The 15,243-nt window shown below is 34.0% G+C and overlaps 3 protein-coding genes, 1 long non-coding RNA gene and 1 other non-coding gene across 5 annotated transcripts; 1 reads left to right on the top strand and 4 right to left on the bottom strand.

The window, feature by feature from the left end:
• Window positions 1-181: 181 nt before the first annotated feature.
• On the bottom strand, window positions 182-1,835 carry LOC100776361 (BAHD acyltransferase-like protein). The gene is made up of 2 exons (NM_001356373.1): window positions 1,223-1,835; window positions 182-937 (listed from the first exon to the last, which is right to left on the bottom strand). The coding sequence occupies exons 1-2, from the start codon at window positions 1,688-1,690 to the stop codon at window positions 299-301; spliced, it is 1,107 nt and encodes a 368-aa protein (NP_001343302.1). The 5' UTR covers window positions 1,691-1,835; the 3' UTR covers window positions 182-298.
• Window positions 1,836-5,637: 3,802 nt separating this feature from the next.
• On the top strand, window positions 5,638-8,761 carry LOC100775811 (monooxygenase 2-like). The gene is given in 6 exon segments (XM_014763812.3): window positions 5,638-6,003; window positions 6,081-6,227; window positions 6,341-6,406; window positions 7,467-7,629; window positions 7,755-7,965; window positions 8,075-8,761. Coding segments are annotated over 6 exon segments (1,290 nt in total). The 5' UTR covers window positions 5,638-5,803; the 3' UTR covers window positions 8,578-8,761.
• Window positions 8,762-9,160: 399 nt separating this feature from the next.
• On the bottom strand, window positions 9,161-9,946 carry LOC112998372 (uncharacterized). The gene is made up of 2 exons (XR_003263361.2): window positions 9,509-9,946; window positions 9,161-9,418 (listed from the first exon to the last, which is right to left on the bottom strand). It is a non-coding gene; the product is annotated as an uncharacterized lncRNA (long non-coding RNA).
• A 1,780-nt stretch (window positions 9,947-11,726) lies between these two features.
• On the bottom strand, window positions 11,727-11,799 carry TRNAE-CUC (transfer RNA glutamic acid (anticodon CUC)). Its single transcript has one exon. It is a non-coding gene; the product is annotated as a tRNA-Glu (tRNA).
• A 1,366-nt stretch (window positions 11,800-13,165) lies between these two features.
• Window positions 13,166-14,990, bottom strand: LOC100819994 (phospholipase A1-Ibeta2, chloroplastic). Its single transcript, XM_003538999.5, has one exon. The coding sequence runs from the start codon at window positions 14,763-14,765 to the stop codon at window positions 13,194-13,196; it is 1,572 nt and encodes a 523-aa protein (XP_003539047.1). The 5' UTR covers window positions 14,766-14,990; the 3' UTR covers window positions 13,166-13,193.
• Between the last annotated feature and the right edge of the window lie 253 nt (window positions 14,991-15,243).

Raw genomic sequence — 15,243 nt, 5'->3', positions numbered from 1 at the left:
GAATGTATAAAAAAAATTTATACTATTGATACATAATCATTTCTTTCTAATATAATATCAAACAAAATATTTAATAATTTTATCTTATCATTTAATCATAAATTATCATTTTAAGTTATTTTAAAAATCAATAAATTCATCATATATAATACATTATAATTTGATAACGGTATAAAACCGATTTGTTAGGCAATAACGTATAACTCTTTTTATTATTCCTTATAATACATTGTGGCCTTAACCTTGGTGCCTAGAAAATTTATTAGAAATAATAGGCTTATACATTGTAGGTCTAGAATCATAGGGAAGAAAGAGGGGGTGAAACTACAATGACAGCACATGCATTTTTGTGCTTGAGGTAGGGGAGTGGAACTACCATAGCATAGCCATCACTCACCGAGTCAATCCAGCAAGAAACTTGCACAGGTTTGTTTCCCTCAAAAAATGCTACCTCATACACTCCAAACTCTTCCCACCTGCTTGCACTCATCTCATGCTTCACCCTCATTCCCTCCACACTCCATCCATTCATTGAGCAACTTTCTACCTTGGCCACCTCCGAAGACTCTTTCACGACCAAAGAAAACTCCGAACCCAAATTTGTGCTTAGTTTTTGTTCTGCTTCCTTAACGCAAAGCATGGCCAATTCCCTCCACAGTTCCATGCTAAAGTTTGCATCTTCGGTAGTGATTGTGAACACCATGCTTTGAACCCCGTTTTGCCTTTGAGTGCGGCTTATTATATCGGGTGGGAGAGACTCTGGATTTTTCAAACGAGGGTGGTGAAATATCGGTGTCTGAATTTCTTCATGTTGGGGTGACATGTTCATGTGTATTTCAGCCCATTTTCCGAGGAAATTTTCCACCAGAAAAACCTCTGCCAATAGAAGGCTGCAACTAATGCCAATCGAGTATCCTCCACATTCGAAGTTGGTCACCTGAAATTTAAAAACAATCCATTCAAATTAATCAAAAGACCTAAAAACAAAAATATAAAAAAAAAAACACTTAAACTTAAAGATAAACACAAATTATCAGAGAGCGAAACTCGAATTCTGACTAGATAATGATATTATTAGATCTAAAAAATGTTTACCTACTTCTGTTTTGATATTCTATTTTCACTTTTTAGTTTTAAAATTGGCATTTTGTTTCCAATTATTTTTCCTATAAGGAACTTTGAAATAATTAAAAGCTTTGTCTTAAAAATAAATAAGATTTGCCTGGACATAAAACAGGGGAGAAAACTGAGGATACTGGGTATCAATTTCCTTCCAGAACACAAGGTGGTGTTGTTCTTCATTCAAGTGAAGAAAGTGTGACAAGGTGGTCGGATAGCATGCCTCCAAGAGTCGAATGCCAGAATCATTGGCCACAATTTCGAAACCGGTGTCTTCCCTTCTTTGAAGACGACCAGCGAGTAGAGGGTGATCCAACAGAACCCTGGCTAGTGACTCCACAATCAAACCAGCCAGACACCAACCATGCTCCTTCTCCTTCAAATTCTCATAATACATAACTACTTGGTAGCATCCATGAATGGCCCTTGTGTTGTCCTCACTCACCAAAACTTTGCGAACTGCTCGTGGTTCGGTCATCTTGAGGGGTGGCACGCTCATCATAGTCACAATCTGCAACTCTGAGAGGCTCTGGCTCTGCCTAGGAGACCCACCATTCTCATGCACTTCCATATTGTTTTATTTTTCCCAAACCTATTGTTCTCTAATTCAGACTGATCATAGTTTTTTGCAACGTAGGTTATGGGCATTTATAACGACAATTGTCCTCGAGCAAAAATAAAACTACACGATTCACCATGAGAAACCAACTCCTTTCATGGGTTAATTCTCTATATGTAGCACAAGTCAAATAAAAATGATCACTTGTACCAAGTGTCGACATTTAATATGTACAGTGTGTCTCCAACAGAATTAACTTAAATAGAGAAATCAAAATTATAAAACTTTAAATAAATACTTAGATTTACGCAAATAAAGATTGATTCTAATTATAATTGATTACTGAAATAATTTATTTTTTTTAATTGTCCCAAACACATCTAGCTAGTACTCAATTGGATAAAAAAAACAGAAAAAATTAAAAATTGGATCAAAATTATAGTTTTAAAAATAGAGAAATCAAATATTTTTATTTTAATATGAAATCATCAAAATTGTGAATTTAATAAAATATGGAAACCGAATGATAATAGTGTATAAATACTTAATTTTGTAATTTTGTGATAGGATACTATACAATTTTATAAACTTTTTTTTTTATTTTCAATTTAGCACTTCTTATGCACAATTGGATTTCATGAATAATATTAATTTGCCTATAAAAAATGAGAAACAAGATTATATTTTAACTCAGAAGGAAGGAGGCTTTTTTTAATCTGATAATTTCTGAACAATTCAAGAGAAGCAAAAATACAATTTTTATTTTAATAATAAATAGAAAAGGTTTAAATTTTGTTATTTGACAGCCTGAAGCCCTGAACAGAACTGAAAGGCACTGTCCCGACAGCCCCATGAAAAGGCCCACTTGGAGATCTGGAATATCGGCGGGAAATGCGAAAGTTCTTTAAAGTCAGCGACAAAAAAAAACTATTCAAATATTTTTATTTTATTTTTATCGCCCCATTTTAAAAAATATTTTAATTTATCCTAATAATGTTCACCAATTAAATAAAAATTTTAAAAAAATTCTTCACATGATTACTATTTCTGAAAAATAAAAAGTAAACAAGAAATATATATTTTTTCTTTATAAACGAAATGAGGGGATGCATGAACGGCGACAGCACAAGCACAATGACACTTTTTTTTTTCTTTCTTTTTCTCCCTGTTAATTGTTATTGTTAGCCCGTTAATTGTGCTATTCGCAAACAAATTTCTGTCTCTAAAAATACGAATGAGTGTATCAGTATAAAAAGGAAAAGAAATCGCCAAAAAAAAAAAAAAAGAAACAAGAAAAGAGAAAACTTCTATATTGAAATAGTTATAGTTATCTTTATTCATATTTGTTTAATTGTTTTCATGCAAATTTGGAGAAACCGTAATAAATGCGATAATAAATTATACGAAATTATTCCAACTCCCCTCCTCGTTCGTGACCATGCATCCCACCTTACAGCATGTCTAGTCATTTAATAATGTCCTTTAACTTGTAAATTTGCACTTAAAAAGAAACAACAGAAGAAAAATAAATTTTTTACTTGAAAATGATTGTTATCTATAAAGGGATGGAATCTGTTTAATATAAATAATTTTTTTCTTAGGATGATATAAAAAAACAGTAAAATGATATAACAATATTTGAAAATATATATTTTTAATTATAATTTTTTTCATAGCTAAATTTTTCTATAATATGACTATAAATCGAATTATTCATAAGAAAATAACAATAATTTAACATTTTAGAGAGAGAGAGAGAGTTTTAATCTCTATTGTTAATGATGCATTAAATTGTAGCATTGTCAATTTGTTTATTTGTTAATTTTTTAACCTTGATTACAACGGCTATATATATAAATGACCGATGCTACCGCAGATTAGTTATGAATATTTTAATTTTTATTTTAGGAAATGTAATGGAGGACGATAACGATGGTCGATGGGACCGTGATCAACTCTTAAAATTCAACACTGTATTTGTTGCTATTTAATTAAAACAGACACATGGATCAACTACTTCACACCTATTTATTACAAGTCCACCAGACAGATAAAATTACATGATTAGACACATAAATGGTGCTAAAAGGAAGAAAAAAATTGTTATGATTTATGATTTTTTTTAACTTTTTTTTGTATTTTACAAGGCGTATATGATAAAATTTAAAAAATAGATAATAGCAGAATAGTTTGCTTTCAAGAAAATATGATAAGTTTTTATACTATCAATGTTTAATGCGTACTATATAAATATGTTTTTATTACTTTATTTCTAATTATGAGATTCGATAAAGAACTATGAGTAATGGATAATTATAAATTCATAATCACATCAATTCGAATCATGACGTACAAAATTATGTGTGTTTTTTATTTATAACAACCAAACGCGTAATAGAGTATTACAATAATTAAGATTTTACTCAACTAAATCCCTTAATTACAAAATGATGTGTTTATATCTCCTAATTACACACTTTTGTTTGCTCTTACATTCAAGGCTTGAGGATTTTGTCGAAATTTATAAGTATTTTTTGTAAGCGTTATTTAAGTTTTCAGTTATGTTATAACTTTGGTAAATATATTGAACCCAACCATCAACAAAAAAAAAAAAAAAATCAAGGAATGGGCTTACTTAGTTTTTTTATCGAAAAATATTAGATTATTAGAATATTAGGTTTTGTTAGCCGATGAAATTGAACTTGCGGCATTTCTCATTTTCTCTTATCCCTTAATTATCAAACTCACCTTATATTTTCTATTTTTAAAAAATAAAATTTTTAAATCCATTCTTTGTAAAAAAATCTTTTTAAGGTTTTTCTATTTACATTTCTTACTTTACTAAGTACTCTCCTCTTTCCTTTTTTTTACATAAATTTACCTAATTATCCATTTTTCTTAGAAATGTAGATGAGGGATTGGGATTGCAAAACTAAGGTTCAAAAAATAATAAAGATGAAATAAGCAAAATAAGGTTTAAACAATCATGAATATGGATAAAAAAAAAAGGCAAAATTGCATTTTTGATTCTCCAATTTGTCTTCAATTTTGATTTTGATCCCCCTTTAAAATTATTGACGAATTTTGTCCTCCTATTTTATCCAATCACACAATCTTAGTCTTCAAATCCAGAACGTTGACTATTACAATGGAATGTTGACTGTCACGTGTCATGTTCTGATTGACCAATGACAACAATAATGCATTTCATCTTTCATGGATTCGACATCCAATTAAAACATGATATATGATAGTCATCATCTAATAAAAATATGACACGTGACAATCAATATTCTTTTGTAACAGTCAACGTCTTGGATTGGGAGATCAAGATTGTGTGATTGGACAAAATAGGAGGACAAAATTCGTCAATAATTTTAAAGGGAGACCATAATCGAAATTGGAGACAAATTGGAAGACCAAAAATGTAATTTTTCCTAAAAAAACAGATTTTTATGAAAAAAAATGGTAATAAAAAATATAAAAAAAGAAGAAGAGTGTAACATAATAAATTGTGGTTGTAAATTGCAAAAAGACACTTTTTTATCTCTTGATTCCTTCGACCCAAACCCAACTCAAAAAATGACCCATTGGACCTGGAAAACATCACCTATACCGTAGGACAATTGTTAAACATACCTCACAAAGTTATTAAATATACCTCCTTTTCCTATTTTTTTTTTGTTAATCTCACCCCTTATCCCCCCTCCTCTTCACTTTTCACTTTTCTCCTCACGCCCTCTGTTAGATCTCACTCCAAAATGGAGTTTGTTTCAGGCTATAAAATACATGGAATAAGGATAGACACAAAATGGACCAGTAAAAAAAAAAGAAGAAGTATATTTGTTAAAACTTAAAACTACCTGAGTTATATTTGTTAAAAACTACTTGAGAGTTATACTACTGAAAGCACTAGGTGGTACTAAAATAATACTCCGCGCGTTCTTAGCAATTGTTGATTGAATGAGATAATCACACAATAACATACACATATCTTTAAATTTTAGAAAGATTCACCGCTAGTTTGTATGGTCCAAGGATGGACACTACGCACCCCTATCTTTCCACGACCGTAATGCATATGGCGTGGCTGCAGCCACCAATCACAACTGGACTGAACATATCATGGCTACGACAACAACAACCTCGCCTTTTGTCTTTCTGAAATGTCACACCTCACCGCCTTGTCACACCGAAACATTGTTCACCCGCACAAGTTACAAAGCCATAAAGCCTCAATCTCAAACTGATGATGTCCGAGAGGAACAAGTTGTGGTCGTGGGTGCTGGGATCGCCGACCTTGCAACTGCTCTGTCCCTTCATAGGTTGTAGCTCCCCAATCTTTTTTCTCTTCACTGTTAATTATATATTATGCTCTTAGTTACATTCATTTATGCATCAGGCTTGGAGTTCTGTCCCTGGTGCTGGAGCAGGCAGAGTCACTTCGAACCGGTGGAACTTCACTCACCCTTTTCAAAAACGGATGGATGGTACTTGATGCAATTGGTGCAGCTAATGATCTCAGAACTCAATTCTTAGAAATTCAAGGGTATATACATGAACATGATTCTAACCCCGTGCCCCTTTTGGAAAAGCTTAATTCTTTATTAATGTTTTGTTTACCAGCTGAGCTTGATCTGGTTCACAATATCAGCTGTACAGGATGGTGGTGAAGTCCGTGGATGGGAGGGAACTACGCGCCTTCAATTTCAAACAAGAGGATCAAAGGTATTTACGATGGTGTGTTGATAAAATAATGAATTCATGGTGTATGATTGATAGATAATTATGTTCTTTATGCACGTTGTTAGGAGTTCGATCCTTGTTTATTAGTGCGTATGGAAGTGCATCAATTTAGTCTTGTTAGGCCAAGGATACCATGGGCAACCAAAAGAAATGAACTAAGCTTCTTGCATAAATTAAAATTAACTTAAATATAAACTAATTTATACAAACCCTCTCAATTAGTTTATCCAAATTTTAACTTCTGAAAAAAGCTTAATCTGTTTTTCCTTTTATTTTTACTGTTGGAATAATAGTTTATGGCAAATCGAAAAAATTACTGGTTGAGTCGCGGACAATGTCGCTTTCTTTAAGACGTTTCGTGGCACTGTCAAAAATTGTGCAAGCAGAAACAGTCCAGATCACTATATAAGATTCCCACTGCACTGAGGGAACCTTTCTAGAATTACACCCTCTTGTATGACTTAAAAAGTCACTCTAAAGCCACCTGAAAATATGACTTGAAAAGTCACTCTAATAGCCAACCGAAAATATGACTAGAAAAGTCACTCTTATAGCCAACCGAAAATATGACTAGAAAAGTCATTCTAATAGCCAACCAAAAAATATGACTTGAAAAATTTCTCTTATAACCAACCAAAAATATGACTTAAAAAATCACTATTATAGCCAACCGAAATTATAAAGCGATAGAAAGAAAGAGGGAGAAGTTTGCCGGAAATGCATCGGCTAAAATATGAGAAGGAGAAAGAAAAGTTGAGGAAATGTTTCTCAACTGGGGTAAGGCAAAATGAAGAAATGAGTTTTCTATATACAGGGAGTGTAACACTATTCAAATGTTTATCTTGAGCGATGTGGGACTTGAAGTCCTTTTTTTTCTCCTTTTTTTTTTCAAACTTTCATCCTTTGTTCTAACATTTACTTATAAGAGCTTAAGTAATAAAGTATTTCTACAAGTGTAATTGTCAATTAGCATTGGTTATTCGTATATTAAAGGCTATATAAGCTTTGTTGAGGATGAATAATAATAACTGATGAAATGCAGCCAAGAGGTACGTGCAGTTGAGAGGAGAGTGCTTTTGGAAACCTTGGCTAGTCAGCTACCTCGGGATAGCGTTCAATATTCTTCACAATTGCAAAGGATTGAAGCCAGTCCAAACGGGGATACCTTGTTGGAACTTGTGGATGGGTCTAAGCTGCTTGCAAGGGTTAGTCATTCTGATTTAATTAGGAGTCATTCATCACATATTTAGTTATTCATAAATGAAACATAATGGCCAATTTATGAAGCTCTGGCCCTGAAAGGAAAATTGATTTAAATATCTATGAACAGATTGTGATAGAGTGCGATGGAATTCGATCACCAATAGCTAAATGGATGGGGTTTCCTGAGCCCAAGTATGTTGGACTTGCATCTTATCCAGATGCACAATATTTTGGACCAAGAGTGAATTACATCTACGGAAGAAGGTTGCGCGCTGGCTTTGTTCCTGTTTCTCCAACCAAAGTTTACTGGTTCATCTGCTTCAATAGTCCATCTCCTGGTTCTTAATATAAACAACAAAATGCATGGTTATATCACTGAGTTCATAATTGGAACTTGCATGATATGCCATCTTCTTGTGAAAAATAGCTGAGTATGTTTAATGGCAGGTCCAACAATAACTGATTCATTGGAGTTGAAGAAGCAAGCTAAGGAACTGGTGAAGAATTGGCCTTCAGAGCTATTGAACATGGTTGATTCTACGCCAGATGACACTGTCATTAAGACTCCATTGGTAGATAGGTGGCTTTGGCCAGCCATAAGTCCTGCTTCTGCAGGAAGAGTTGTGGTGGTTGGAGATGCTTGGCATCCAATGACTCCAAATCTAGGGCAAGGAGCTTGTTGTGCACTTGAGGATTCAGTGGTTCTTGCTAAAAAGCTTGCCAGAGCCATCAATGTCTGATGACCCATTGTGGAAGAAGCTTTCAGGCCATATGGCACTGAAAGATGGCCCCGTGTATTCCCACTAACCATAAGTGCGAACCTTGTGGGTTCGGCTTTGCAGTTGGAGAACCCAGTGGTGTGTTCTGTTAGGAACAATATTGTCATACCTAAGCTAGTCAGTCTCGGGCCATTGCTGGAGCATACAAATTTTACCTGTGAGGGTCTATAAACAAGACAAAGCAAGGCTGGCAATGACAAGTACATTGAAACATGTAGTTGTCAAGAGTTTCATTTCTGTTCAATATATATACTGCATTTAATGGGTGTAAAGAGATAAGTTTATGTTCATTACTCTATAGGTTGTAAACATTGTATTTAACCGATCTTTAATAAGTACATTCAACACTTTATGAGAACTTCTCCATTTTTCTGTTACGTAACGATTGGCTTGCCAAAAGAAGATCTAGTATACTCTCACCAATTATTGGAGATTTATTAGTTGAATCACGTGAGATTTTGCTTAGTGAAAAAGAATACCTCTGATACCATAAAGCACTAACACTAACAACAGATGCATTAAGAGTTATTCCAAATACACTTAAAATCATACGACATTTGTTAGAACGTTTTCCAACATTAACTTTTATATCTCTATCATAGTAATCATGTTATCTCGCACTTCTTTTTCTATCTCCTTTGTTGTAAAAGCAATTGCATAAATTTGTTTAAATAGCCATAATTTCTCCACTTAAAACATGAGCTTTCCTTCTGATAAATCAACAAAGTCGTGTAATAGCGTCAAAATTGAAGAGGGTTTTTGAATGAATAAACATACAGCAATCTATAGTACTACACAATTCGATAAATTTTCTATCTAGATTCCAGTGCAAGCACATGATACATAACAAAAAAAAAATCTTGTGGTATCAGGTCTGGTTTTCTTCACTGTAGCTTCCTTCCAAGGATTCCTGAGGAAAAGTCAACATAATACAAAAATATACGCTGACCTCTGTGTTTCATGAATCAAACGTTGACCATAGTCTGAAATCGTTCATCCATAAAATTCAAATCTGAAATCGGTAAAATAAGATATTTAGAGGCGTTAAAACTAAAAAAAGAAAGAGAAATTGGCAAGATTTTGTTTTGTATTATTTGTTCACCTTGATTTATGAAGAGTGGTTGTTGGGGGGGGAGCAGAGGATGATGGCGCAGAGGAGAACGAGGAGAGGGATAAGATGGACAGCGTTTTGAGCTGAACTGAGACGAGAGAAGTCTCACTGGGCAACGTGGGAGAGGGGATCGTATGTGGGTAGCAGGTGTTGGGCGTCAAGGATAACGATGTCGATGTCTTACGCCAAACACTACCATTCCACGACCTCTGCATAGTAATATCTTCTTGTGTTGCTTTGTTGATTGGCCACACCGCATAGGAATAAGACTACAAGGTTTAGGATTAGTACCCAAAGAGAAAGACAGAGTGTGTGTTAAGGAATGCTTTCTTTCGAATCAGTCCCATGTTCATCTTTCTCTTTCTCCACTCCTTCCTATCACTTGCGTACTCGCTTCGCTTTTCTCACATTTTTCAGTACCACATCGCATTTTTCTCGGTGCCGGCATTATTTATATAATCATTTTTTTTACAATTAATTACTTTCGATGAAGAAATAATTTGTTATAATAAATATACTATAAAAATAACTAATTTAGTAACATTTGTTTTTTTAATGCACAAATATATTAATAAATGAATTGTTTGGTTACAAAAATTTTCTTCAATATAAGTTGTTATTTTTTTAAAAAACCGTTTAAAAATGATGAAAGTGTGGTGTATTTCTATCTATTGACACGCACCACTACTTCTTCACCATTTCAGTGATGAAGTCCTCTTCTCTTATCTTTTATGACTTACAACTTTTTGTTTTGTTGAAGGAGTGCCAACATACACACACACACACACAAAAAAAAAAAGTTTCCTTCTTGTGGTACTTACATTTTTTGCTTATGGGAACACAAAAAATGTTTATCTAGCTTTTGCTTATGGTACTTACATTTTTTCTTGTGATATCATGTTTTGTCTATAGTAACATTGTTTACCGTGGATAATAATCAATGATAGGCGAAGATTTTGCGATTCGCACAATTGAAGTAGCAAAAAGGAATGAATAACAATATTTATAGTCATGGAAATTGTAAAAAGAAAGGATGTTTTTCAAAACTATATGTATGTTTGAGAAATTTTAAAAACACCATAGAGAACGTATGAGTCAGTGGCAATGGTAAAACATAAAGTTTTCTCGACAACATTTTTTTCCCAAGCAAGATGTAAGAGGAGATGAGCGTTTGGTGGAACTTACGCAAAAGCTAAAAAGATATTAGAACAGAAAAAAAAAAAAAAAAGACTATCGTTGTGCAAGAGAGTGTATTAGACATGTGACTTTGTTTTAATCGGATCTATCAACCATTTTCTTCTCTTTTCTCAAATAAAATATATAAAAGGCATTAGAGAAGTTTCGTGCAATGCTTGCCTTTGCGGACATCTCTGTATTGCATCCATCTTCATCTTTTTATAAAGGCTAAAATATTTTCCATTATTTTCTTAAATTTGTAATTTTTAAAAATTCATAATTTTAATTTTTTTTAATTGATATGTTTCATTTTCTTTTAAAAATATCTACAATTTTAGTTCTCTAGCTCAATTTCAGACTTATTAAATATGTATTTTTTAAAATATATTTTAATAAATTAAGCTGATTAACCAATTAAATAATTTTAAAAAAATATTTGGCATATACATAATTAAAATTGATCACAAAAATTAAAATTGTTGATTTTTTAAAAGTAAAAGATAAAATATCTTCATTAAAAAATGAGGGGACTAAAAGTATAAAGGTAAGAGAATAGAGGAACAAAAATTGTATTTTAACAAAATTAAACATTTAAATTAAAAAAAAAATACACGTCTCCCTTTCTAGTTCTATTTAGTTTGGGAGAAAAAAAGACGTTTAAACTCAACCAACGATCAAATGTTTTACATATCAAATCAATGAATAATCGGGAGAAAAAGTTATGTTCCAAAAGAACATAACTTTTTTTGTTTAAAGAAACAAAAAGATCATAACCTGGAAATTTCATATTTTATAAACTTATAAAATTCATATTATACCATAGAAAACTTAAAACTTTCCACAGCATACTCAGTTTGAAAATTCAGTCGGGTCACAAAAAATCAATTTATAGTTGTTACAGTTCAATTGCTAATTCAGACCGATTGAATTGATCGGATGGGTTAGTCAAAATCGATTTTGATCGGATTGCATTACCTCGTTCACTTTAGGAAGTGAACTGTACATAAAGAAAGGAAAAAAAAGCTAAAAAATATTCCGTTGCCGGGACTTGAACCCGGGTCTTTCGGGTGAGAGCCGAATATCCTAACCAACTAGACTACAACGGAGATATGTTGTTGTCCTCTAATATCAAATACAACTAATTAACGATTACGTAAAGTACTAATGCATTATATTTTTGTTAATTTTTATTTAATTATTTTATTTCTAAATTTGTGTAAATTTAATCTGCTTCCTAACCTTTATTTTCTATTAAAATCTATAAATTCTCGTTTTTATAATTAATTTAAAAGAACCATTTTTTTTTTTAGAAAACACAATAACAATCAATCTAAACTTAAAAGAAGAAAAAAAATGCAACTAAGCCATTTAACATTAGTCATTATTCTGATGAAATGGTGAAGAAGAGAAGGAAGTAATCATGCATGACTTTGTCTTTCTCTATTTTGCAAATAAACTTTGAATGCAGTAAAATATGATAGTGAAGGGGGATCGAAGGAAGTATCCATTCGTGTCTTTGACTTTGGGATCGCAATATTGCTGGACAAAATTAAGTGTGCTAGATTTTTAGGCATGTCAATGAAATTTTCTCAAATAAAAAAAAAATCTTTTGTTCTCTTCAGAAATAGAATACCATAAATTATATTTTACTGATAATTATTTAAATACAGAGCTATTAAACTCTATTGAATAACATTATTTGAATGTTTGGAAAGCAATAGGAGTCTCTCTCCCATCCCCTGTTCAAAACCATTTTGGAACAAATCAAAGAGTGGTAGCAGGAAAAAAAATAATCAGATATGTATAGATTTGAATTTAAAATCAACTTTTGAAATTAATAATGCAAGGAGAAGTCCACAAGAACAATTATTAAACATGTGAAGGGTAAATTGGAGGATATTCAGCACACTAAAATTACTCGACACGATATCTTACCTGCAAATGCACATTTCTTTCTAGCTTATTTATAACCTAAAAAAAATAATTTGATTTAAAAAAAATTGAAAACATACGAAATTAAGCAATATAGACCCTCACCTTTTTAAAATACTCAATCACATATACATCAATAATGATAGTGGCGCATAAATAATGGATTGATATTATTATAGAATGTAATGTATTAGTGTCTCAATGTGGCCACTATGCCAGGTCAGTTTTAACTTGACAATTACTAGTGCGTTTTGGATTTTTTTATTGATTTAAAGTTTGTTTGGATTAGTTTTCATGGCGAGAAATAATTAATTTTTGTGTGTTATTAAAAAATGTTATAGACAATTATTAGGATAGTCGTAACCGGATGGTAAAAAATGTTATATACAGTTATAATATTGATATCTTTTATCTCTTTTGTCTCTCTTACTATGTATATTTTGGGTGTCTAAGTATTATTTTGGTATTCTATAGCATGATATAGGTATTTTCTAGCTTGAAAAGTTGGGCAAGAAAACAAGTAAAAGGGAAGCATGAAAATGGTGCATATGTAACATTTGAGTTTTGATTAAGAGGGACTTGACAAACAACTAGACATAGACATGGATCCCTGCCTACTAAGATTGACAGTCAAGGATTTAGCTTTGCTAGTATACAATTTTTTGACATTAGCACTTTGGTCTTGCATTAACCTAGCTAAGCTTCTTTTAGCATTTGATCTGAAGGGACAATTTGAGGCCAAGAACCCATCCACCAAGTGCAAGTAAGCCTCCAAGTCATGACAACAGGCCATGTCAGCATCGGGCTTAAGGTACGGCGACATCTTGGTCTGCACACGCAACTCCGTCCCCACGTGCGAGTAAGCCAGCGGCGTGTTCTCCTCCAGCACACCACCACCAACGTTCCGTATTTTTTGTTCTAGCTCTTCACTCACAAAGATCCCTGGAACTCTGGTAATCACGTCTTGCGAGTTCACTATTCTTAGAACTTTGACGTTTTTAGCGGTTAAGCGATCCCCAAAGGCCTTGTTACCAACACGAGGCCCTCCGAAGGAGAAAACAGCCACGGGTGGAACTTTGGGGCAGCACGTGCTTATCTCGTCAGCCACCAATAAGGCTAGCGTCGCACCAAGGCTGTGCCCTATCACACTGATGCTCAACTCTTCTCCTCTGTAAAGATCAATCAGTCTCCTCACTTCTTCTACAACGGATTCTGCCAGACTCGCCACCTGTGCTCCTTTTGTTTTGTACAAGCTCATGAACCCGCACTCTACTTTGGCTTTTCCTTCTTCGTCTCCCATTTCCACCATATGGGCCCTGAGATTCTCCGCCCATTCCATACACGTGGAAGTTCCACGAAGAGAGATTATAATGTCTCTTCTTCCCATCCGTGCTATTTCTCTTCTATCCTCGCAAACAGCCACGTATCCGACCCAGCTTGATCTCTGGGTCATCCATCCCAGATCCGGTGCCACTTCATCAACCCATTTGGGTAAACCAATTGATGATGTTGCATAGAGGCTTTTGGTCATTCGGTATGATCTATCTGGAAGTGCCACGTGTTGTGGATGTGGCGGCTCCTCCGTTGACATGGCGGGGTCTGAATGGAAGGCTTGATACGCGGCTTGGACGAATTCGCCGTAGCGAACGACCTCTCGCCGGAGATTCTCGTCTAGAGGGTCTAACATCCCTTTCCAGTCGTTGCTGCCGTGATATTCTCTCCAGCGGCCGCCGAGGATGTTCCTCGGGGAATACTCCCCCGTCATGGAGAGGAGGCGCTGGAGGCGTTTGAGGTGGCGCGGGGACATTTCATCGGTGGCTTTCATCTCCGGCCATAGCCTCCCCAAGTCAAGACCCTCCAAAAAGCTTCTTCCTTTCTTTTCCTTTGGATCGTTGATGATTGGTTGGTGTTGGATTTGGGTTGGTGGGACCACGGGCTTCTGGGTCTCGAGGAGCTTGTCGAGGTTGGCGAGGTGCAGGCGAGTTGACTCGGTGGAGATGAAGGGCTTCGTCTGAAAAATTGAAGGTTGTTTGAGGGAGGAAGAGGAAGCTTGTTGGCATCTGAAGCTGAAGCTGGGGCACCTTATTGCCTGGAACTTGTGAAGTTTGTGGGCTGGTACGGTGGAGCTGATCTGCATCATCGTGAATTGTTGAAGGAGAGGATTGTGGGTTTTGTAGAGATGAATGAATGAACGATTGTGCAGATAGCAGATGAAGACAGCGTCAAGGAGTTAAATTGAATGGATCAAGTCATATAGGTGGTGTATTTAAAGAGGTGGGTCTAAACTCCCATGTTGGTAATTGGTGGTTGCCAATTTGTCATTGTTTTTTCCTTATAATTACGGAGAGCTATCATGTCGTATATCCTCCAAGGAATTTTTATTTTTTTTAAGCATTTATATTCTCTAATTAATAAATTCCTTTAAGATTTGTTAAGGAATAAATTGTAAAAATATTAAATAAAGAAAAAAAGTGTATACATTAATAGCAATTTTTTTATTAATAAATTACAACACAATTTGATAGATATTTGATTTCTTTGAATATGTGGTCAAATATTCAATTAGGAATTCTAACTATGTATTTTGAGGGACATCCTTGATTACAAAAATTACAAAT

The sequence above is a fragment of the Glycine max genome, chromosome 11 (assembly GCF_000004515.6).
Source record: "Glycine max cultivar Williams 82 chromosome 11, Glycine_max_v4.0, whole genome shotgun sequence".
In the NCBI taxonomy this organism is placed as follows: Eukaryota; Viridiplantae; Streptophyta; class Magnoliopsida; order Fabales; family Fabaceae; genus Glycine; species Glycine max.
Note: the sequence above shows the minus strand (reverse complement) of the source record. Positions and strands in the feature narration are given on the sequence as shown.

Coding starts and splice junctions, on each gene's coding strand:
- LOC100776361 (NM_001356373.1), bottom strand. CDS start 1,690: ATGGAAGTGCATGAGAATGGTGGGTCTCCTAGGCAGAGCCAGAGCCTC. Junction 938..1,222: donor CTCCCCTGTTTTATGTCCAG/GCAAATCTTATT, acceptor TTTAAATTTCAG/GTGACCAACTTCGAATGTGG.
- LOC100819994 (XM_003538999.5), bottom strand. CDS start 14,765: ATGATGCAGATCAGCTCCACCGTACCAGCCCACAAACTTCACAAGTTC.